Source organism: Triturus cristatus, chromosome 4_1 (genome assembly GCF_964204655.1).
Source record: "Triturus cristatus chromosome 4_1, aTriCri1.1, whole genome shotgun sequence".
Classification (NCBI taxonomy): domain Eukaryota; kingdom Metazoa; phylum Chordata; class Amphibia; order Caudata; family Salamandridae; genus Triturus; species Triturus cristatus.
Genome location: NC_140585.1, coordinates 1041454347 through 1041480014, shown reverse-complemented (window position 1 = coordinate 1041480014; position 25668 = coordinate 1041454347). Strand labels below are relative to the sequence as shown.

The 25668-nt window shown below is 43.5% G+C and overlaps 1 protein-coding gene across 2 annotated transcripts in view; it reads right to left on the bottom strand.

Annotated features, from left to right (window-relative positions):
• The window catches only part of GSAP (gamma-secretase activating protein), a 762740-nt gene that overhangs the window by 239452 nt on the left and 497620 nt on the right, over positions 1 to 25668 (bottom strand). For both annotated transcript variants that reach the window (XM_085654015.1, XM_085654016.1), the window contains one exon: positions 20003 to 20095. In XM_085654015.1, coding sequence (XP_085510141.1) covers positions 20003 to 20095 — 93 coding nt within the window. The remainder of the gene's footprint in view (positions 1 to 20002; positions 20096 to 25668) is intronic.

The following is a 25668-nucleotide window of genomic DNA, read 5'->3' as shown; positions in this document are numbered from 1 at the left end:
AAGCCAATACTGGGTCTGTTTTGGAGTGCTCCTCGAACTGGGGGGGGGGGGGGGAGGGAGAGAGAGAGGGGGAGAGAGAGAGGGGGAGAGGGAGGGGGAGAGACAGAGGGGGAGAGAGAGGGGGGAGAGAGAGGGGTAGAGAGAGGGGGGAGAGAGAGAGAGGGAGGAGAGAGAGAGGGAGGAGAGAGAGAGGGGGAATAGAGAGAGGGGGGAGAGAGAGAGGGGTAGAGAGAGAGGAGTAGAGAGAGAGGAGTAGAGAGAGAGAGAGAGGGGAGTGAGAGAGAGAGAGAGAGAGAGAGAGAGAGAGAGAGAGAGAGAGAGAGAGAGAGAAAGAGAGAGAGGGAGAGGGAGTGTGTGTGTAAATTATATATATATATATATATATATATATATATATATATATATATATATTATCTACTGGCGGTCGCCAGTAGATAGTTATAGTTAGGACCGTGTTTCCATAGGAAATCCGCAACATTCTATTTGGAATAACTTTGGCGCCGGTAGACGAATCCTCGCAAAATTTTCAAAATAGGTGGGGCGTTCCGCTCTGCTCCTACGCTGAAAGTCTCGGGGGGATTCGTCAAGCGGGGGCTGAGAAAAAAGGGGGGTCCCAAAACGCGTTTTCCCCATGCAATTTTCCATAGGGACCTTTAGTCCAAGGTACAGCCCAAACGGCTGAACAGAATTACTTGAAATTTGGCAGAGAGGTAGTCCTCAGGTCAGGGAAGTGCCTTTTGCAGGTCTGGTGTCAATCTGTTCAGTAGTTCCTGAGAAAATCAAAAGTAAAATCATATATATATGTGGGCGGAGCCTAACCACACATCTCATCCTGAGATCTGATTGGCTGTCAGCACTTCATCCAAGAAGTGTTGGCAGCCATCTTGGGACCAATATACATGATAGCACCTCATTAAAAAGCATTGCAGTTAATAGAAGGTTTTAAGACTTTAGTTACATTATAAATCATTTGTTGATGGTACCATACTCATTTTAGGAATTGTGGTATGTTCTAAGGTGATTTCACCATGTGAAAAAGCCTTCTGCTGGGATATCATGATTGAGAGAAAAATATTTTCTCATGCTTTTCCCACAGAGGTTTGGAAGGTGATCTATAAGCTAAACTGAGAGCTTATTTTCTGTAAATTCACATTATCTTTCTCAGTCATGTGAGAATGAAGTCTGACATTCTCAGTAAAACATGTACATCCAACAAGGGCAGAGACTGTCAGTTGATTCCTTTGTGTTCTACTGCAGCTTCCCAGAGTGTTCCAAAGAACAACTAGAGCGCTAACAGTCCTACTTATGATAAACGTATGGCACACCTGAAGCCATCTTGCTTGGATTAAAGTGGTAACTCTTAAAACATTTAATTTAAAAAGGAACAACATGAGGGGGTTCATTTTTCCATAAAAAGTATGATTAGTGCTGCAGAAAGAAAAATTAGGGCACATTTTGAGTGGCTTCTCAAATCCTCTTCTATTTCATTAAAAAATTCTGACATGCAGACTGAAACATGCACTTTCAATACCAGCAGCAGTTTTCCCTGGTGAGCAGTAGCTTTACTACAGTGATCTAATGAGCAAAAAGAGTGCTAACATTCTGAATTTATGGCAAATGTGTGACACATCTGAATGCCTTTGGAATCAAAGTAAAAAACTGAAAGTATTTCCTACTGAGGAGACTGCAGTAAATGAGGAAATTAGGAAACTTCATAACAAATAAGTCTGCCAAGATGGCCACCAGAGACAAAAGAGCCCAAATGTAGCCCAAATATCACCCAGATGTAGCCCAAGTATAGCCCAATGACAGAATGTCCCAGAGTGTTCTTAAAACAACTAGAGCGCTTACTGTCTTCATTATGACAAAAGTATGGCACACCTGAAGCCATCTTGATTGGAATAAACTGGAAACACTTAAAACATTTAATTTAAAAAGGAACACAATGAGGGGGTTCATTTTGCCATAGAAATTATGATTAATGCTGAAGAAAGAAAATGAGGGCACATTTTGAGTGACTTCTCAAATCCTCTTCTATTTCATTAAAAAATTCTGACATGCAGACTGAAACATTCACTTTTAATACCAGGAGCAGACTTCCATGGTGAACAGTAGTTTTACTACAGTGATCTAATGAGCAACTAGAGTGCTAACATTCAGAATTTATGGCAAATGTGCGACATATCTGAATGCCTTCATGATGGAATCAAAGTAAAAAACTGAAAGCATTTCCTACTGAGGAGACTGCAGTACATAAGGAAATTAGGAAACTTCATAACAAATAAATCTCCCAAGATGGCCACCGGAGACAAAAGAGCACAAATGTAGCCCAAAATCACCCAGATGTAGCCCAAATATAGCCCAATGACAGAAGTGTGCAAAACACTTATTATTTTGTGTTTTTGCAGTGTTATATAGTGCAGACTTCTCAGGTATTGGAGTGCTTTACATGAGCATTGGTTACATCACACAAGAACAAATTCATTTTGGTTGTAGACATGGGGAGACTCAGTGATTTGACCAGAATCACAGAATGTCGAGCTGAAGCAGAAACTCCAACCTGGTTCCCCAGTTGCAAAGTCTGCAGTTCTGGAAGTAACACCACATCCTCTCCCCTAAGTGCAACATTTAATCAAGTGGTCAACTGGATAAAAAAACATAAAGGTAACAAATAATTTAAAAGTGCTTTCTCGCTATTTGAAAACTCAGAAAATATGTCCTTATTTTAGTCTTTTAGAGCACTAACCATAATTTTGATGCCAATAAGACCCTCTCATATATGTAATTTCTAAAGGAAATGCTCTAGGTATTACAGTTTTGATTACATCAAGATGACGTCAGGCGTTCACACTTTTGTAATAAATAGATAGAATGTTAGCAATCTAGTTGTTCATTTGGATACTGTTGAGAGGCAGAGGCCAGGGGCACGGACTCTGAAAATTGAAGGCAGGTAGGAGGGTGCAAAGGCAACAATTTAACCACACTGAGCAGGCAGGAAGGGCCGTGGCAGCACAACAGACTATGGAGGGCAGTGGAAAGGGGGGCAGGGGCAACAAACCAACAATACAGGACTTGCAAGAGAGGCTGTGGCAATGTAATAGACCATTGTGGGCAGAAGGAAGAGGCAATGGTAGTACAACCATACATGCCAACAGACCCGATTCAGCCAGGAAACGTCCAATGTTTTTAAACTCAAATGGGCTTTATTTCATCTGTCTCCTGTCTACAATCTCCTCTTTTTCAATGTAACTCAAAGGGGAAAATCAATACCCCAGTTTTTTTTCAAAATCTCCCTCTTACCAAGTTCAAAATGTTCGCAAGTATGGTACATTGGATCATGGAAGGAAATGGGGTAGGGACATGGACTTGGATAACAGAGGACAGGAGGGACATGGAGAGGTGCACCAAACTGACCCTGCAGGGCAGGCATCAGGGTTTGCAGCAGCACAATACAACACAGGGCATGCGGGACGGGAGTGCAGCACAACAATCCATAGAAAGCAAGAGGGAGGGGACAGGACCATGCACATGGACAACAGAGAACAGAGGGGCAAGAGGCAGGACCATAATGGACAGACAGGAGAGAAAGCTGCAGCATTACAGACCATAAAGGGCAGGAGGGATGGATCAGGGGCATTACAATGGAACAGACAAGCCAGGAGGGAGGGAGTAGGGGTCTGCACATGTAAACAGAGGGCTGGGGGCAAGGGGGCAGGGCAGGAGCAGCAAGATAGCCATGGAGGTCAGGCAGGATGGGCACTAGAAGCAAGACACACCATGAAGAGCAACAGTGAGACTGTAATGGCATACACACAGACCATGGAGGGAAGGTGGGAGGGGTTCAGGGGCAGCTAACTGACCACACAGGGAAGGTGGTAGGGGCCATGGCAGCACAGAAGACCATTCATGGCAAGTGGGAGGGTTAGTGGTAGCACAATGGCTATGATGGGCAAGAAGGAGGGTGCAGGGGCATGCACAAAGGACGATGGAGGATAGAAGGGAGAGTCCGGACCTGTGCACAGACAAGAAAGTTCAGGGGAAGGGGCCTCACAACAGACCGCACGGGGCAGGCAGGAGGAGCAGTTGCAGCACAACAGACCAGGGAGGGCAGAAGGGTGTGGCAGTACAATGGACCATGTAGGACAGGAGGAAGAGGATAGGGGCATGGCATGTGGACAGGCAGGGTGGAGGTGGCAGGGACAGGTTACAGTCATCTGACAATGCTAGGCAGGTGGGAGGGGAGTGGCAGCTCAACAGAACACTCAGAGTAGATAGGAGTGGCAGGCCCATGGAACATGGTGGGCAAAAAGGATGGAGCAGGGGCATACACAAAGACATCGGAGGGCAGGGGGAAGGAGAATAGGGGCAGCAAGCTAAGCACAGAGTTTAAGCAGGAGGTCAATGATGGGGCATAGAATTGGGCAATGGAGGGCAGGAGGAGTGGACTGGTACATCATACTAAATTGAGGGCAGTGGCAGCACATCGGACCATGCATGGCAGGAGGGAGGAGGCTAGTCCATGGATTCACACAACAGAGGATAGGGAGGCGGGGGATGGGGCAGCAAGCTAACTGTTCAGAGAAGGCGGGTATTAGGAACTTTATTGTTTTTAAAACGTGTGTCTGTGCGAACTACTTAAAATATGAACAAGTATGCAGCATAATCTCACTTTTATTCAGGAAGAAGAGGACGTTTGTGACTGTGACTCCGGGCTCACTTGGCAGAAACACCCCCTGACCCTCCACCCCCTATCGCAAAATGTAATGCCCGTGAAAAGGGTAGGTGAACACAGTGTTATATAGAACATAGTCCTGAGAGCACGATTGAAAATGAAAACTAGATATAGTGTATGGTATAAACTATGCACCAAAAAGTGTGATACAAGATGAACCGGGCGTGAAATATAATATGCAATACATTGTGCGCAATGACAGATTCATTGGAGAGCGCAAGATAGCACAGGCACTAGCGCGTGCTATGCGATATGCGCCTTGGAGTGTAATATGCACAGGGCAGTGTTGTGTAACCTAACTAGTCTCTAAAGTTGTAATATAAAATATGTGCTGGGGAGTGTAACGTTGCATATGCACTGTGACAAAGATATGGATCCCAGATTGTAATATGTATGGCATAGCACTGTGCGTTATAACATAGGCATAGAGGAAGGCACGTTAGATGGGGCAATATAACCCGTGCAAAGACAAGTGTGGCATGACATATTCACGGGGTGGTGTTACAGTCCACATGGGCTAGAGAGTGTCATAGCATATGCACTAGCTGGTGGAATAGAACACAGAGGTGTGTGGCACTCGGCAGGCAATGGTGGGTGTAACACAGCATTGGGCTCTGCCAGGAGCGCGCTGTGACTCTCAAGTGATGTTCGTCCCCTTTCCAGAGAGTAAAATAAAAAGTATTACACATCCGGCAGTGGATGTGTGTTTTATTAACCGTGAGGGGGGTTTCTTGCATAGTTTTGGTCGAATTTTTGTCGAATCCCCTTTGAATGGCTTGGTGTGCATGTGTATTAAATGTGACCGTCAATAGCTACCCATGTTTGTATAAATAAACGACAAGGGTGTCTACCGGGATTAGGCACGGTAGGGCATCAGACATGTCAGAACTTCACTAGTGGTGTAAAATAATACATTCCACGTGGATTCATTGTATGCATAGTCGCCTTTTAATGAATATCACGCAAATCGTCATGGTGATAGGTACGTACGGTTTGTCCAGCATGTCCTAGGTGTGTCTATAAATATATATTTTTTAAAAATAATAAAAAACAGTGGCCGGCCCTGGGGATTGGGGTCAAAAAAATATAATTAGGAGACAGGCCCTGGGGGATGGGGTCATCAGGGCCAATAAATTAGAATAAGAAGGGGAACCACACAGCCCCCCTTCTTAACAAATTAAAATAAATAAAAGACTGGCATTGTGCCGCAGGCCACGCCCCCTCCTTGCAGCACTCTGCAAACGCGCCCCCTGGCGAGTTGTAAGTTGGGGAATTAATTCCTCTTCAATACTGAGGGTCCCTGAGGGCCAACTAGCCCAACAGGCATCTCCAGTATGCACCAGGGAGCTGCGCTGCAGACAGGTGTTCTGAGTCCAAGCCCCTTTTTACACCTCTCTGCAACGCAGCTCTGTGGCGCTTACTGGAGGTACCTAGTGGTCTAGTTTGACCCTAGGGACCCTTAGGATTCAAGGGGACTTAATCTCTCAACTTAGAACAGCCACAGGGCACGTTTACACAGTGGTGAAGGGAGGGGACGGGGCCTGAGGTGACGTGTGCAAACACGCACTATGGCACGTTTTAAATTGGGGATATAATTTTCCTTCAATACTGAGGGCCCCTGGGGGCTAACTAGCCCACCAAGTGCTTCCAGTAAGCACCACTGAGCTGCATTGCAGAGAGGTGGTCCAGGCCGTGCCACTTTTTACACCTCTCTGCAACGCAGCTCTGTGGCGCTTACTGGAGGTACCTAGTGGGCTAGTTGGACCCTAGGGACCCTCTGGATTCAAATGAACTTAATCTCCCAACTAAAAACGGACACAGGGCGTGTTTACACAGTGGTGAAGGGAGGGTACGGGGCCTGAGTTAACATGTGCAAAAACGCCCTGTGGCCTGTTTTAAGAGGTAGTTTTAATCCCCCTGCCCTATTATATACTAGGGGCTTACAGAGGAGGTCATGCTAATCACAGGGGGACCCCAACGCATAATGTTCCCTAGTGTATGTAGGTGTTTTCACTGTATTCTAAGTGTCTTTTAACATAGCACTGGCTCTAGGACTGGTTAGTCAGACTCAGTTACCACCAGTATCCGTCTGAAAAAGTTGAGGCAGGGCTCGAAAAATCTGAAAAATGGTACTAGTCCTGCAGGACTAGTACCTTGAAAAATCTCCTCACCCTAACAGTGACCTACTTGACCTCCGTCTCTGAAAGCGGAGCAAAAATGACAAGATAACAAGATTTAAAGGCATTTTTATTGCTCATTTGCTTTGTGAGCAATACAAAGGCCTTTAAATCTTGTTATCTTGTCACATTTGCTCAGTTTTCAAAGACGGAGGACAAAAGTTAGTATGTTTTCCTACTCGCCAGAAAGGGCGAGTAGGACCTAAAAATAGCTCGACCTCATAAAATTTACCTCGCAAATGCGAGCGGTCGAGTGGATTTGTCGAGCCCTGTGAGGGTACAGGATGATTTTGCAACAAGGCTTCTTTCTGCTCTTCTTTTTGTTCTTTCTGCACGTTATCCTTCTTCCTGCACTTTTCTTCGTCTTTGAGGACTTCTGTTGCTTCTTTCTGCACTTCTTCTTTTTTCTTTCTGTGCATTTTTTCTTCTTTCTTCACATGTCCTATCTCTGTAGGCATAGTTAGAAATTAGCATTTAAAAAACATTTGAAATTCACAGAGAAAACCATAGGTTTCAGGCACGTTATAGTTAGGAATTAGCATTTAAAAAACCTCAGAAATTCACTGAAAAAACCATAGGTTTCAGGGGTGTTATAGTTAGCTGGACTTTTCACTTGTACAAAACCATTGAAATTTCCCCGTTATAGTTAGTTCAGCTAACTATAACTCGCGCGCCCGCAATGCACTGCTGATGACGTCACATATTACATCACTCATGACAAGGTCAGTGACATCACTCATGACATCACTGATGACATCTCTGATGACATCACTGATGACATCATCCTTGTGATAGAGTGGCAGACCTCCTCTCACCCTAATATAACCTTTGATACACACATTCAAAAATAGAGAATAAACTTTTCAAAACAATGGACATACCAATACCAGTTACAACAACCTCTTCAGTAATTCTAAGATCCACATACACATCCACTCATTCACCAACAGTCCTATACAGTCACTCATACATGTATTCACTCATCATATGTACTCATACACCTATACATCCTGTTACACAATGCCACTCATCCATAGAGTTACTCACACACATAGTCACTCATGCTAATAAAGAATCAAACATACATTTATTTGCATATACAGTTATACACACACCACCACACTTACTTCTACGGAAACTTACACATACTTAGTCTTTTAAACAATCACTTATAGAAACACATACTTATTCATACAGGAACTCTTTCAATCTCTCACTCTCACATATACTCACTTATATACACCAATAGTCACATATACTAGTTTAAAACATATGTAGTTACTCATAAAGACACTATTGAGACCGTCATTCACTCACTAACACACCCATACACACACTCATCCACCCATACAGTCCTGCACACATGCTGTCTTCAACACATACAAAGAGTGAGTCACTCATTCATGCACCTATGCACTACGTAATACCCCCCACCGAACCATGCAGACACTCAGACTGATACTCAAAAAACCAACTAATAACCTATATAGACACCCATGTAGCTACTCACCAACCCATGCAGCCACTTATACACAAAGTGAGAGACTGATACAGATATTTACATATTTAATCATTACTCACTAAGCCATGTATTCACTATGATACACTTAATCAGTCAGTTACACAATCAATTTTTCAAAAACAAATCATCCATTTAGACACTTATATACCCATTTATTCTTCCATCGACCTTGAGATATACATATATAAAACATATTTAATTTTCAGAAAAACACACATTCACTGGATGATGTCATCAGTGATGTCATTTGAGATGTCATCAGTGATGTCATGAGTGATGTCACTGACCATGTCATGAGTGATGTAATATGTGACGTCATCAGCAGTGCATTGCGGGCGCGCGAGTTATAGTTAGCTGAACTAACTATAACAGGGTAATTTCAATGGTTTTGTACAAGTGAAAAGTCCAGCTAACTATAACACCCCTGAAACCTATGGTTTTTTCAGTGAATATATATATATATATATATATATTTTGACTACACAAGTACACGTGTAGATGTCTTTTGTTACATTCGCAAACTGAAACTACAAAACATTTTCAGCATTAAAGAAGGTCTCAAAGAACGAGAACTAGTTACTAGCAAACAGCCCAACACAGAATTAACAGCAGCAGATGCAAGATTATTTCTCACCATGCATCAACTTCAAAGTGACACGGTTGAACCTGGGGAGGCCTCATCAACGCAACAAGAACTCAATGTCGCCACAATCTTACAAACAGAAGCACAAACCACCCCTTTTAAGCCAAAGTCCACTTTCATGCCTAATATGCCAAGGGACGCTATAGATACCTTCCATGAGGTGATTGTGGAGGATCTGAAAAAATTGCACTACAAAATCAAACACAGGAGACGATATAAAAGTGAACATGAAAAAGAATATGCAGCATTAATTAAACGACTGAGCAATGACCAATCATATTATTGTCACCACTTCTGATATGGGGGGAAATATTGTCATTTAGCCTCAAGAGGAATATATTGCAGGAGCACACAAACAGCTCAGTGATCCCCTTTGCTATGCAAAGACTACACACAGGGAATACAATGCAGCTAAAGACAATATCAAAAAAATTATTTTCAGATGGAAGAGAGAAGGAATGATATCGGCTGAGGAATTCAAGTTCCTACATGTTGAAAGTCCTGTACTACCGAGGTTGTATTTAATCCCCAAAGTGCATAAAAATATATCACCTGTCCCTGGACGGCCCATTATAACGGCCACGCAAGGAGTTGCAGAACATATCACCCAATACATTGATTATTTTTTGCAGGACATAGTTACTGGTTTGCCCACTTACATCAAAGACACTGGGGACTTTTTGAAAAAGATTAAAAACTTAGTTTGGACTCCGGATTTGATATTCATTACTTTGGATATTGAATCCCTTTACACCAGTATAGAACACCATACGGGATTGAAGGCTTTGGAGTATTTTCTAAGCAGAAGACCAATACAATGTTATGGTCATAACAAAATGCTTATAGAATTAGTAACCTGGTGTCTTGATAATAATTATTTTTTATTCGGCAAAGACTTGTACCTACAAAAGAGAGGTGTTGCGATGGGGGTCTGCTTTTCTCCCAGCTATGCGTGTCTTCACGTAGGCTGGTGGGAGGAGCAGGTCCTCAAGCACACACACAGTTCTGTTTATCATGATCATGTTCTTACATGGCTGCGTTATATTGATGACGTTTTTATTGTATGGAAAGGGGATCAACAAAGTGCAATTGAATTTATATCAACACACAACAAGTAGATTTTTTAGATGTAAAAATTTACATACATAAAGGGCAAATAGCCACTACTTTGCACAGAAAAAGCACTGCTGGGAATACTACTCTACATGCCAGCAGTGCTCACCCGAGACATGTCATCAATAACATCCCATATGGAGATCTTCTAAGACTCAAACGTATTTGCAGCACGGAGGAGGATTTGTCATACTGCACTACACAGGCACTAAATAGGTTTAAAGCCAGAGGTTACAAAGCTACCATTCTAAAACAGGCTATGACAAAAATAAAAAATAAACCTAGAGAGGTATTACTAGATACCAATCCCCCATTTACACAAGCAATAGACTCAGAAGCTAACTGTATGGAAGGTACTCCTAGATTTGTGACTACTTTTAATCGTCAAGAAAGGAAAATCAGATCCATCTTGACACAAAGCTGGCCAATACTTTTGACTGATGGGGTTTTGGCCCCCAGATTACCTACAGTTCCCACCATTACCTACAGAAAGAGACCTTCCATGAGGACTCAAATTACGAAAAGTTTTCCGGAATTGAGTAAAGACTTAATGTGGTTGCAGCCCCGGCCGGGGTTTGTCAAATGTTCCAGCTGCAGGGCCTGCAAGTTTGGAACAAATACCACGCAATATGCTACCCCTTTCAGCCCAGACATGATTAAAATTAGGGGTACTTACAACTGCAAGACTGAATATGCAGTTTATGTTCTGACATGCACCTGCGGCTTAAAATACGTTGGCAGCACCAAGCTTCAGGTGCATGTCAGAATTCTCCAGCATCTTCGAGCTATCGTTAATAACGACAGTTCATACCCTGTGGCCAGGTATTTTAAATCAGTCCACAATAATAACTTACAATGCCTCAGCTATTACGTGATCGGAGCAATTCCGAAATTACAGAGAGGTGGAGACAGGGACAAAATGTTAAGAAAGCTGGAATCGAAATTAATTTTAGAATTGGACAGTAAGTTCCCCAATGGGTTGAATACTACAGAGATTTGTATAATTTTTTATAAAACGATATTGATTTACAAACTACAGATATGACACCAATAGTAGCATTTATATATGAAGCTGCTTCCCTGTGACATTGCTAATTTTTTTTATTCTATTCTTATAATTCAGTATTGATACAATAGATATCAGTGGCACACTTTTTGGGTAAAAAAAATCTTCTTTTTTCGTTTTTTTAATTTTTCACGTCAAATGTATTTTAAAACGATTTAGACATGGTTAATTAAGACATGGTCCGGTCATTTCAGATTCAATATTTTTTATGTTGGGATCAACATTCATAAATAGCATTTCATATTTCGAAGGCATACACAAGATTTAAGAGCATTTATGCCATATATTTCACATCAATTGATTGAAAAAGGATTATATTAGATTATGTGACTAATTTTATTCATTGCTTGCATTATTTGGACATATATTTGGCAAATTGATTATATGAAATGTACTTGCATTACTATAGCAAAATTTGCACAGAGTAATTTGCACACATTGCAATTTGCTCTATTTTGCACATATTTATTTGCATATCTTGCACATTATCTAGCATCGATTTTGCACATGTGTCTTGTGTTAATGAATGGCCTTTGTATTTGTTTACCATACTAAGCGAGCATTTTAGAAAAGTCTTTGCATTTATGCAGTGTATTTTTCAGCTTAACATTTGCTTTGCTGACAGTCATGTGCATCATCAGATCCTTACATTGATATTTTGATAATAACTCGCTTTTTGAATAGAATAAAGACTGAACCATCCTGTTCTACTTAGGCACTTAGTAGTTTGTCTATGTCTATTACCCCACGTGGTGCACACAAAGCAGATTTAAAAAAATGGCGATTTAGGCACTGACTATCTGTGAGCAAGGGCAACCGCCAGAAACGCGTCAGATTTTGTGCATCTCTTTTAAATAAATAACATCTTGCCTTATTCCTGGGATTCGTGGTGTCTCTGTTCACCGAGAAGGAGGTACAGCGTCATCATGGTTGTTGCATATTATATATATATATATAAATACATTTACCTACTGCCGATTGCCAGTAGGTAGTTATAGTTAGGACCTGGTTTCTATAGGAAAAGTATTTTTTGACTTGCCTATACCTTTGGTGTCATTTGACCAATCTTCATGAAATTTTCCCCAAAAAGTGTCAAGGTAGGTACTGGTTGTCATGGAAAGTTTGGGGGTGATCCCTGCAGTGAGGACAGAGTATTTGGGGTGTGAAAAAAGGGTGTGTTTGTAATGTTAATCCCTATAGGAACCTAGTGTGTGAAATACTGTAGTATGTGTGGATATATGTGTTTTAGACTTTATGAAAAAGGCATGATCGCTGCGGTTAACAACATTGCGACGTTCGAATACCGTTCGAATATCCACGAAAACAGAAAAAAGGTCTGAAAGATGGTTTTTAAAGAAACTTAGTACAAAAATATGAATTTAAACATGCTTAGAAAGATGCTTAGTAATCTGTGCAGTGCAATGTACAAGAATGTTTTTAATTTATTTTTGGATATGCTGGTGGTCATTGAATGTCTGCTTTTGTTTTCCACTTTCATGCCGTATCCGTGGGGATCATAACATCGTCGCAAAGATGGTCAAAAACTAAAGAATAATAAACCTTTTGATAAAACTTCACAATATTTTGGGGACTAGGGTGGCTCTGACAAGAGCTGTTGCATTGGTTGTGTGTATATGGCTGCTATACATAAGACTGGATGCAGAGTTTCATGTTACTTAGAAGCTCCCTGTTGCCTTCATCTGTACAGTGCACTCTACATTTCTATAAATTCCATGCATGTCAAAACGCAGATTTTTGTTATAGATACACCCCATGCGATGGTCTGAGGAATGCAGAAACAGTTTTATTAACATGTTTGCTGGCTTTGTCAATCTGTGGACAGAATTGATTTGACCACTTCCATGTCTGTCTTTAGCATATATTAGAGTATACCAAGACAGTGTGAGGGAAAAGCGACATCACTTTTGCAAAGCTTTCTTTCATTAGGATTTCCAGACCTATGTGCCTCGGTGATTGCCACCACAGTGTACAATTAAGAGGTGTGGAGCTTGGGAATCCACAATGGATTTAACCAAAGCCAGCAACTTATGAAACTTTAACCCTCTCTGGCCAAACCAGGTAATATGCAAATTTCGAGAGCTGTTTCATGGATTACAAAGTGCGAGAAGCTATGGGCAAAATTTGGCAGCTGGAAATTTCCACTACTGCTACAACAGTTGTGCACCAACACTTGGGTAAGAATTAAAGTTGGAAATGGGACATGCCTTTCAAGGGAATGTTACACACACAGGTCTAAAGCAGGGATGTGTGCTGGCACCCAAATTATTTAATGTCTACTTAGCTGATCTGATGGCGCTATTGAACAAAGTCAACTCTAATGCACTAAAACTGGATGCTTACCAGTTTTCTAGACTCGTTTATGCTGATGATCTGATTCTAATAAGTAAAACCGAAGTCTGACTTCAACGACTGATAGATGCCCTACAGCTATGCATTCATGAAAATAGCATGGAAATTAACCTGGCTAAGACCAAGACGATCGATGTGGGCAACAGTCAAACAAATACATCAAAGTGGGTATTGCGAGGCACTCGGGTCAAAACTGTGAAGGAATATAAATACCTAGGGGTTCATAATAAAGGAAAATTGACATTTCACTTGCACCAGTCAAAACTAAAGGGTTGGCGCTAATGGTAGCTTTTCGAAAATGAAATAGACCTTTGAAAGGACCTTCGCATCTCCCTATGTTTGTAATGCCCTAAAAAATGCTACCAATACTGACATACAGTAGCGAGGCACTGGAGGGGGATGGACGCCAAAGTCTCGGACCTCATAGTAATGAAAACATACAGACACATTTTCTCCCATCCACGTAATTCATCCCCAGTGCAGGCTGCAACAATACTTGGAAGCAGGCTTCTTAATTCACCTAAAACAAAAATGTATGAAGTACAGATTTGGGGATGTGCCATCACTCTACTATGAACCAATTTGGCTAAGGTCACTGGAAAAATGTGTTAATGCAGTTGTAATATCAGGTGAGCTCCCTGACTCAAGAACTGTGCGACAGGCTTGTCACCTTATTTTCGGAAAAGACACATCTCGCATATGGTGTCATTAAAAGCCATCACTATAATCCTGAACAAACAGGCGAGGGACAAGCATCTTCTCAGGTAGAAGCTTTGGTAGAAGAAATTCTTGCTGTCCAATACACCCAAACACGCCAGCTGCGACTCTAAATCAAGGTCCACAGATTACATTTGCCCGGTAAAAGTTCTGCTTGCTATTGAGCCCGCAACACTCCCTGCACTATCCATACTCCTTAATTCCACCTCCTTTTCAGGCATTGTGTTGAGCTGTTGGAAGAAGGGATTCATCAAACTTTACTGGAAAAGCACAGTCTTGATCCCAGGGAGGAAAGCAATTACAGACCTATTTCATTCCTCCTGGCTAATCGAAGATGGGGAGAATTATGTAGCTCAGCAACTCTCCAATCACTTGAAAAATCATACATATTGGACACAGCCCAAACGGGGTGGTTCTTCATAACTTCAGATCCAGTTTTACTCCAGTCTCATGTGGAGTCCCACAAGGCTATTAATTTTCTCCAATCTTATTTAATATATACATCATACCTGTGATGAGTATCATCAGATCTTACCTGCAGGGCTGTGTATACTATGCCGACATCCAGTCAACTTTCAGACTTCAGACTAGACTTCCCCTAGGAAGATATCCATACACTCCAGTCCCACATTCGGTCTATTCATATCTGGATGATCAATGAAGTGCTCAATCTAAATGCTGACAAAACTTAAGTTTTAGTCAGTGGCCTGACAATTGATGGAGTGCTAGATTCTTGCCCAGCCGTTCGGGGCCTTTCCACTTCCCAACTGTCAAGGTCACAAACAGTAACTTTCAATTTGAAAAAGACCTTCTCCTTGAAAGTCAAATGAGTTCAGTAGTCTCTAACCTCCTCGCCGGAATCCCTGCTCTCTGCCTCAGCAGCTCTGCGGTGCTGTCGTAGCAGGTTACATCGCCCTGGTAGCTGTCCCCGTTCCTGATTGTGCCTGCTCTGCTGTAGATCACCCGTTTTTGCCTTGCCTGTATTTGTGTGTCTGGATTCATTCTGGTTTACAGTGCCCGTTTTAGGATCTGCCTGGATTCGGTTTCATTGTCCAGAACTGGTTTCTTGCCACTCGCCACCCCTTCCCTCCGCTGCTGCCCCCCCCAAGGACCCTCCCCCAGCCACTTCCCGCTCCCGCCTCCCAGCTGCGCAGCCCTCCCCCATCCCCATTTAATGGAGGCAGCTGCAGGCACGTGCGAGCGGGACCTTTGACCACCTAGCTGGAATCCCTGCTCTCTGCCCCAGCAGCTCCGCGGTGCTGTCGTAGGAGGTTACACCGCCCTGGTAGGCGCTCGAGCCCCATGAGCCCTGATCTGTCCTAGTTCCTCTATTGTGCCTGCTGTGCTGTAGATAGCCCGTTTTTTTTTGCCTTGCCTCTATCTGTGTGTCTCGATTCTGGTTTACTGTGCCTGTTTTAGGATGTGCCTGGATTCTGTTTCATTGTTCAGTATTGGTGTCTCGCTACTCGCCACCCCTTACCGCCGCTGCTGTCCCCGCGGCCCCTACCACCAGCCGATTCTCGCTCCCGCCTTCCAGCTGCGTGGCCCTCCCCGTCCCTATTTAATGGCGGACGTTTTGAGGACGCGCAGCTGGTGTGCCAAAGACTTGCCAAAGGCAAGCCTGTCCGCGACCCGGCAGCGCCAGGGACCCTGGTTCTCAGACCATCCACCGCTTTTACTCAGCTGCCCTCCTTGCAGTCAACCCCAGAAGGAACAACCACTGCCAGCTGTCATCGTCGAACACTACCCATGGCCAATTCTCCTGCTGCCACTGCCGCCAGACCTTCACCACCGCCCTCGCCGCCGACACCCTGAGGTGCATCCTCTTCAACGTGCACTCCCTGCACAGACACGCCGTAGAGATCTAGAACCTCCTTGACACCCTCTCACCAGACGTCGTCTTCTTTACAGAAACCTGGACCAACGCCTCCTCTGCCCCTGACATCGCCATCCCTGACGAATACAAGATTCAGAGGAAGGACCGCCCCAACCACCCAGGAGGAGGACTCGCCATCGCACACAAAAGCTCCCTCTGTCTCTCCACCTCGAGCAACGCCTTCTCCTCCGTCAAACACCTGCACTTTCAGATACAGATCCAGACCAGCCCCAGAACCACACTCCACGGCACCCTAGCCTACAGACCCCCCTGCCCCACACCTCATTCACTTCCACCATCACAGACCTTATCGCAACCCACGCCATTGCCTCCATGGACTACATACTCATCGGAGACCAAAACTTTCACCTCGACAACCTCAGCGACCCCAACTCCACCACCCTCCAGGACAACCTCGCCAACACTGGACTGAAACAGCTCCTCACCACACCGACCCACAAGGCAGGACACACCCTCGACCCCATCTTCGCAGGAGAAAACAAGATCTGCTTCAGCCACACCACGCAACTCTCATGGATGGAACACCAGTGCGTTCACTTCCTCGTCTATACACCCAAGCAGCCAAACCTGCTCAGCACCCTCAGCGAAGGAACTAGAGCAAAGTCACTGAGGATCAGCTTAACTACACCATCAACCGCGACACCACCCCACCGCGACTGACGGCAATTTTGCAACCAGGAAACTACACAAATGGATCTCCAACTCAACAGACAAGCTTGCACCCCCATGCAACTCCAGCAGACAGCGCCCCAGGAAGGCCACCTAGTACAGCACTGACCTCCAAGAAGTCAGATTCACCTGCAGACGTCTTGAGAAGAACTGGAGGAACAGCAAAACGCCTGAAAACCACACCACCTACAAGAACGCAATGACGGAATACCACCAACGCATCAGGACGACCAAAAGGACCTTCATCCAAAACAAAAACTTCGACAACTCCAGAAACTCCAAGGAACTCTTCAGCGTCATTCAGGAATTCACCAAGTCCCCCCAGCGAAACAACGGACATCACCCCATCCCAGGACCTCTGCGACAAGCTTAGATCCTACTTCCACCTGAAAATCAAGAGCCTCTACGACAATTTCAACGACTGGACACCTGACCCGGCAACCACCCTCTCCTCCGGCAACGACAGCCAGCCCACCATCTCCACCTGGACCCCGGCCACAACTGAAGAGACCACCTCAACCATGAAAAGCATCCACTCAGGGGCAACCACAGACCCCTGCCCACCGTACATATACCACAGAGCCGCCATTGAGCCAGAACTAAGATGCACCATCAACGCCACCTTCAAGACCGGCTCCTTTCCAGACGACTGGAAACATGCAGAAGTCAGACCCTACTCAAGAAGCCCTCAGCAGATCCCACAGACCTAAAAAAATACCGGGCCATCTCCCGCCTCCCCTCCGCAGTAAAAGTAGCTGAAAAGACCGTCACACAACTAACAAGGTTCATCGAGGAAAACTCCATCCTGGACCCCTCCCAATCTGAATTCCGCAGCAACCATAGCACCGAGTCCGTCCTACTTGCTGCGAGAGACGACATCCACACCCTCCTCGACCAAGAACACACCACGCCCTGATCCTACTCGACCTCTCAGCAGCATTCGACACAGTCTCCCACCACACACTTGCCGCCAGACTCCACAACGCCCGCATACAAGGGACCACCCTCTACTGGATCCGCTCGTTCCTTACTGGCAGAACCCAAAGTATCAGACTGCCACCCTTCCTCTCCAAACCCACGGAAATCAACTGCGGAGTACCCCCAGGGATCATCGCTCAGTCCAACCCTCTTCAACAGCTACGTGGCCCCCCCTCACCGCTATCATCAGCACGGCCTCAGCATAGTATCCTATGCCGACACCCAGCTCATCCACTCCCTCACCAAGGACCCGACCACCAGACAACTTCCAGGAAGGAATGCAGGACGTCGCATCCTGGATGAGCAACGGCTACCTGAAGCTTCACTCCGAGAAAACAGAAGTCCTCGTCCTCTGAACCTCCCCGTTAGCATGGAACAACACCTGATGGCCCACCGCCCTAGGCAGCCCCCTGACCTGGGCGGACCACGTCTGAAATCTTGGCATCGTACTCGAATCCTCCTTCTCCATGAATTGACAGGTCAACGCCGTCACCTCCAGCTGTTTCAACACCATCTGAATCCTACGAAACACATTAAAATGGTCCCCCCCCCTGTCACTAGGAAGACAGTCACCCACAAACTCATAACCAGCAGACTGGACTACGGAAATACCCTCTACGCCGGGATCAACAAGACTCTACTACACAAGCTCCAGACAATACAGAATACCGCGGCCAGACTTGTCCTCGGCATCCCTCGATACGAACACATCAGCCAACACCTACGAAACCTCCACTGGCTCCCCATCAAGAACATAATTACGTTCAAGATACTCAGCCACGCCTACAAATGCCTCCACAACACCGGACCCCAATACCTCAACGAAAGAATATCCTTCATGCATCCAAAAGAAACCTCCGATGCACAAACATCGCCCTCGCCGAAACCCCGTGCATCCGCAGAGCCAGAACAGGAGGAAAAGCTTTCTCCTACATTGTGGCCAAGACCTGGAACGAGCTCCAGATCGACATCAGACATGCCCCGTCCCTGAACATCTTCAGGACACACTCAAGACCTGGCTCTTCGATTGAACGGAGCTGCCTTACCTCCCCCACCCAGCGCCTTGAGACCCTCACGGGGGAGTAGTGCGCTTACAATTCCCTGATTGACTGATTGATTGTATGCTTCCTCTGATTAAATCAACTATGCCCGGTCCTGGTCTTGAGTCCACAACATCTGAGGGTCCTAGTGGTAGGTGCCTCTATTCTAGCCAGACTGGACCAAGCAAATGCTGCATCTCTGGCTTCTCGTAAAGATGCAGGCCAGTTTACAACTTCTTCAGAATCTGGTTTTTAGATCAGTTTATGGGCTTAGTAAATTTGAACACATGACAGAGACCCACTCTTCGCCGGCTACCAGTGGAGCAGAAAATCACATTTTAAAACCAGTGGCTAGTTCACAAAGCCCTACATGGCACTGCTGCTCCTGCCATCTAACCTCGTATTTCCCACGACAATCCCTCACGCGCTGCCTCTGAATTAATGAATACAGTACCTTACTTTAGGTTTAAGAAGACTTCTGTGGTAGTTACAGCCATCTCAGTTTTAGCGCCCAGAATTGTGAAACTGCCTGCCATTACCTTTTTGCAATATCATAAACCATTCTTCCATTCCTAGAGCCTTCAAGACTCACCGTTTCCAATAATTTGCCTCTGCACTTCTCACATATCACTACACCTGTTGTATTGCCAAGATACTATAGGTGAAAACACTTGCACAGGTATCTATCAAGACATGTTTTGCTGGTTTAGGGGAGATGCCAGTGGTCAAGAGTATGGTTTGTGGGGCTCAACGAAATAGATTAGTCTCACATGTTGCAAGGCAGGTCATTGGATTATGTATGCAAGCTGCTCCTCATTTTACTGATCACAATCAACACAGTAATCACCATCAAAAACAGCCAGTTTACTCTGTAGAATTAGGCTGGTACTTCACCCTAAAAATAATACATCTGAATACCGAGATTTATTACTAGCAGTAAGCTAAAGTTAAAATATTTTAGTTGCCTAATACTTCATGCTACTAGCTACGGTTAAGTCCAATATCTTGTAAGAACAGCCCTGAGTTTCAAAGCAGGTGTAAACATTGGTCTCTTAACATGCACTGCAGTCTACTATACCTGCTAAAAAGAAATGATAGCACATGAGGTGAGGATGTTGCATGTTGATGAGGTGAAGAAACTGATCAGGCAGATACACAGCAATGTAAACACCTGTGAAAAAACAAAGGAGATCAACAAGATAACTATTTGCCATTATAAACCAAATAGAAAAAACTGGTTCATGGTTAGAATAACTTAGCTAATGAGGATATTTATTCGTAGAGAGAATAGATTAGTACCAACAATCACTTATCAGAGTTTTAGAACCTAGGAAGTGAGAAGTCTCATTCTAAAAATTAGGCAATGCTCAGGCAATTATCTTGGCCAGGAGAATACAACAGGGCACAAATATTAGTCCCCAAAAGAGTACTGTAGCTTTTTGACAAAATTAAACTGAATGTATGTACAGGTGGATATTAATGTCCGACTGATTGGCAGTCAGCATCAAAATCAGTCCTTGATAAAGATTTTAAAAAAGCACATTATAAATCAGTCTAGAAGGGTGTGATTTTCTTTAGAATGTTTGCACTGTCTTTACGAGCAGAAGCACCACTCAGCCAGGCAACGACAAGAGAAGCAGAAACTTCACTCAGTAGAATGATGAAATGCATGTTGTAAGGTAATGAAGGGAAGCTATCTGTTTCTCTTTTACAGTATGTAAGTGAGAAATGTTTCCGCTCTTTCACAGAACGTAAGTGAGAAATGTTTCCTACACGCTAGCGTTTCTACAGTGAGCATGCTTTCTTTTCTTGAGCTTTAACTGAGCATGTTCTGATAGATGAAGTTACTGCTCATACTCAACTAGGAAGTAATGGTGAAGATGCAGATGTCTGAAATAAGCTCATCATAGTCTGGCCAACCATAGCCCGTTGACAATCTAGTATGCCCACACAGTAATGTTTCGTGAATGCATTGATGATGACCATATAGCTGCCTTGCAGATATCAGCTAATGTGATGTTACCCAAGAAAGCCATGGTGGCTCCTTTTTATGTGTAGAGGGTGTATGGGGGTGTGTAGGGAGTACAGATTTAGTACAGCAAATGTGGATACATTTGAAAATGCATTTTGCAATGCCTGCCTTAGAAATAGGTTGCCCTTCGTAAGGTTTAACAAAAGCTGGTTAATCTTGCCGAAAGACTTAGTCCTGTCAATATAAAACAGGAATGTACGCCTAATGTCTAAGGTGTGTAATGCTCTTTCTGATAAAGAATCAGGCTGTAGAAAGAATAGGACAGCTCAATAGTCTGGTTAATGTGAAAAGGTGAGAGCACTCTAGGTAAGAACTTTGGACTGATTTCAAGAACTACTCTAACCTAGAGTACAATAATAAGTTCGTATCAAAGATTGATGGGTCTCCAAAGAACATGAAGACACCTATGGCTTAGATTAAGTTATTTTATTATGCAAATTGAAACAAACAGAATTCTCCATTTTCCATTAAGTTAAAAGGACCTTTTCTTCCTTTGTTTATTTTTCTAATTCTAAATCATTGTTTTTTAGCCAGTAAAAAGCAAAAATAATTTTTTCACATTTTATTTAGGGAGCTCGGCTCGTAGTGCTAAGTTTACAATGCTCATCTCTTCCACAAGCTGAAGACATGTTGGCACTTCCAAATTTTTCAAAGCATTATTTAGTATCAGTAGTTTGACAAGTACATAATATTTTCTGAAATAATGGGATCTCAAAAATCTAAGCAAATCTAGATTGATTTGGATGTAAATAATCTCTCCGCCGCATTTGACACCAACTCGCATTCCAAGCTGGTGGAGAGATTACTTTCTTGCGGCATCCAAGATCTAGCCCTAAAATGGCTGCAGAACTTTCTCTCTGACAGACAAACGATCATGCTAGGGCCCTACCGCTCAGAGAAATCTTGTCTGGATAAGGGTGTTCCCCAGGGTTCCTGCCTTAGTCCAACACTGTTTAATGTGTATATGTACCCATTAGCTAAGTCACTTGGGTTTGAGATAATCTCATACGCTGACGACACCCAGCTCGTGTTCAAAATCAACCCTGACGCAGAATCAGAAAATCTAAGTTTCTCTGCAGGCATGCTTGCCATTTCTAATCGGATGACGGAAAACTGTCTCCAATTGAATCCAAGCAAGACCAAAATCATGCTCATAGGGAAAGCCCCTCTTTTCTGGACTACCGACTGGTGGCTTTCCCAGCTGGGAGTCGCCCCTGCCCCAAAACAATCAGTGAAAAACCTGGGGATCAAACTTGATCGGGCTCTATCCATGAAAGAACACATAGCAGCTATCTCCAGCTCTTGCTACTTTAGCCTTCGTCTCTTACGTAGGATTCTGCCCTACCTTCCCATCAAGCATCGCAGAACTCTAGTCCAGGCCATGGTGATCAGTCGCCTCGACTACGGAAATGCTTTGCTGGCAGAAATAGGCACGACGCTGCTCAAAAAGCTGCAGGTCATTCAAAATGCCGCTGCGTAAATGATTCTAAATTGACCAGCGGCCTCTCCTTCAGCCCCTCTGTTGCGTGACCTCCACTGGCTTCCGGTCTGCAAGCGATCAAACTTCAAGATCTGCTGCCTCACTTACAACGCTTTAATTGGCAAAGGCCCCAAATATTTGCTAAGGAGGCTCGCCAAACAGACTTCGGCCCGCAACCTCAGATCTAATTCCCTTGGACTTCTGATGGTCCCCCGAATTCGTCTCTCCCGTTCCGGGGGAAAGGCTTTCTCGTATCTTGCCCCTCGCTATTGGAATAAACGACCTATTTCCCTTCGTGAATGTAGTTCTTTCGGCATTTTTAGGAAACAATTGAAAGCCTTTCTGTTCTGATCATCGGCAATTTCCCTCCCCGCGTTTTATTCCTCCCTGGACTATCACTAGGTTCAGCGCCGAGATGCCCCAGGGTGATTCGTGCGCTTTAGAAATTCCCCTAACATAACAATAATGAAGTTTGAAGTTGATTTTGATTAAAATAATGATGTAAATGTGGAGGACTCTAATTAAGACACTTTGCACGCTCTGCTCTTTACCTCATTGACGAATGGTTTATTTTATAATAGGAGAACAATATGAGGAGTTACAATTAACAACGTATTATTTTTGTTTCTGGTGGAGTAATTTAATCTATGTATAAGCATTATTTTGATCTATGTCAGAAATTTCGATAAAAAAGATTTTGAAAGAAGCTAAACAGCAGCTTAAATCGAAAAGTTCAAGGCATCAAATTACACAGAACCACAACAGAGATAGGCAACAAATAGGTTACAACAAACCCTCCACAGTGTATTTCTAGTATACAAACAGATAATGCTCTACTCCCGGAGATAACTGCCCAACTACTCAACAGATAATCATTAAATGAAAGCCAACTTCGATAAAACCAAATTGGAATAGGGCACACAAAAAAACTAAATCAGATGAGTTGCCAAGTTGGTCACAGAGTAGGTATGATTTGAAAGGTCAGCTCACAAGAGAAGCATTTAACAGTGTTAAATCAAGAAGACTATGTCAACAGGCTTCGAGTTTTGTCCGCTCTCTGCTACTGTGTGTCACACCCAGCAAACACTGAAGATTTGTCCTAGTGAATACAGACAATTACATAGGGATTCCAGTTGAAGAATTAACTATGTTGACACTTAATAATGACTGATTGTACTGTGTTACTTTCTATGGATTAACCTATGGTATACATCTACCAGAAATCTCTTTTTAAAAATATTTAAGAACTGTACTCTGCATCTGCACTATTCTAGTGACCACATGGTGATCTTGCATTGCAGTAGGAGTGCAGTAGAGTGTTTTCAGCCAGCCTTTGTGGGTGAGGTAAGCGGTCTAGTCTTTGTCAGACTACATGTATTTAAATGCAGGGGTACTGGAGTATGCAGAGGGCTTTTTTTCCTGGGAAAACTGCAAGTGGGGAGGCAGACCTATTGAGGAGACTGGCAAACTTGTACATTCTGCAACCAACACTAACTTTGGAGTCTAAATTTTCTAAGGTTTATACTTTAATGCAAGGTCCCTTCCTTAGGACTGCATGGAGATCTTGGACTTTATGAATGATGCGAATCCAGACCTAGCCTATCACTGAAACAAACATTAGTAGCTGTGCACTGCTGGAGGTTATTGCAGCAGTGCCAGTCAGCTACAAGATTTTGAAATGTGGCAGAGAAGGTAGACAAGGGGGTATTGCAAATATCTTAAAGGATTCATACCTTTGTACTGTGGAACGCAGTGCTATTCTCTACCAGATGCCCAGATAAAACTCTCAGCTTTGGCATCTAAGCTTTATGACTGGTTGCCCCTCTGGTTTTAAAATATGATTTTCCTTTAGTAATGGAGGTTTTAACTTGAATTTCAAAGTCTCTGAGGACTCCCCATGTAAGAGCCTGGAGAATGAGATGCAAATTCTTCATTTAAAAAAATGGAAAAAGGGCTCTACCCATGGGACAGGGCATACTCTAGATCTGCTGTGTTCCAATATTGATACGATTAGGATCCATGATATCGACCAGTTACACTGGTTGGACTGTTTCTTAATCGACTTCTTTCAAGCTGCCAGAAGATATTTTAAAAACAAAAACAGATCCTTCCCCAAACCCAAGAAGAGTAAAGCAGAGTCTTTTATAGGTCACTTCTGTCCTCCAGAGCAAGTAGGTATGCTTTTAGAAATGTACTTAGAAGATTTTAACTCAGCCATTACTAGGGAGGAATGCCCTTTGTCGAAAGAGGCTGTTAATTAAATGACTGTAGACATGCGATTTTGAAACATTTTCTATATTCCTTTGTGACACATTCACCTTTAACAGTCCAAGTCTCGTCTCCGATGGGCTTGTATGAAAGATTCAAAGACTCCAGATACTTTGAGGATTAATACCCCCTTGACTGTGGGACTAGTTGCCCCCATCAATTGGTGTCTCCTATGTATTTTTCATCCTGATGATGACCCCGTTTTGAATAATACGTACTTAGGGGGTCGAAATAACCTATGTGGACTGTGTTTTAAATATATTGATGGTGGATAGCAACAGTTGCTCCACGTGTGCTAATTCGAAATATCCCTATTAGCCACATATGTATATGTTTTTGTACATAGCACGTATGCACTTTTCGCACCAAGGGTCCCTTTCATTGTGCCATCACTCTCTAGGAGCACCTCACAATTGTTTTACGTCTAAGGAATTGAACTGCATATCTCAAAGAACAAACTGAACAAAATAAATATATATATTTGAGCTAATTGTGTTTATGGATTTTGTACCCTGATCCTAACACTCTGCCGTGGAAGTCAAAGGCTACACTTCCCCAATAGGGACCACTTGTTTGTGAAAAATGACTAGGGCTCTGGACGGCTCGCTCCTTGGAAGTTAAGTAGTTCATCTAGATGCTCCCTTTCAGAGAAACATTATTCCACAGAATTGAGGACAGAAAAGAGAACATGCAAAGGGCTAGAGGACATATGGCATCACACAAAGTGAACTAAAGACCGCCTGGCACATAAAACGGTGATGAAAATTTACTATAAAGCACTTAAGAAAGCAAAAAAAAAGAGTACTTTATAAAAAGATTGAAGGAAAATACCTCCAGAGAACTATTTAAAATTTAAAGGAAGTAGCACACCCTACCAATTTAAAGCAGAATAAGAATGCATTACGAAAAGATGGCCAGATTCCTTGAAGCACAAAATAGAAAAAATGTACTCAAAGTTTAAGAA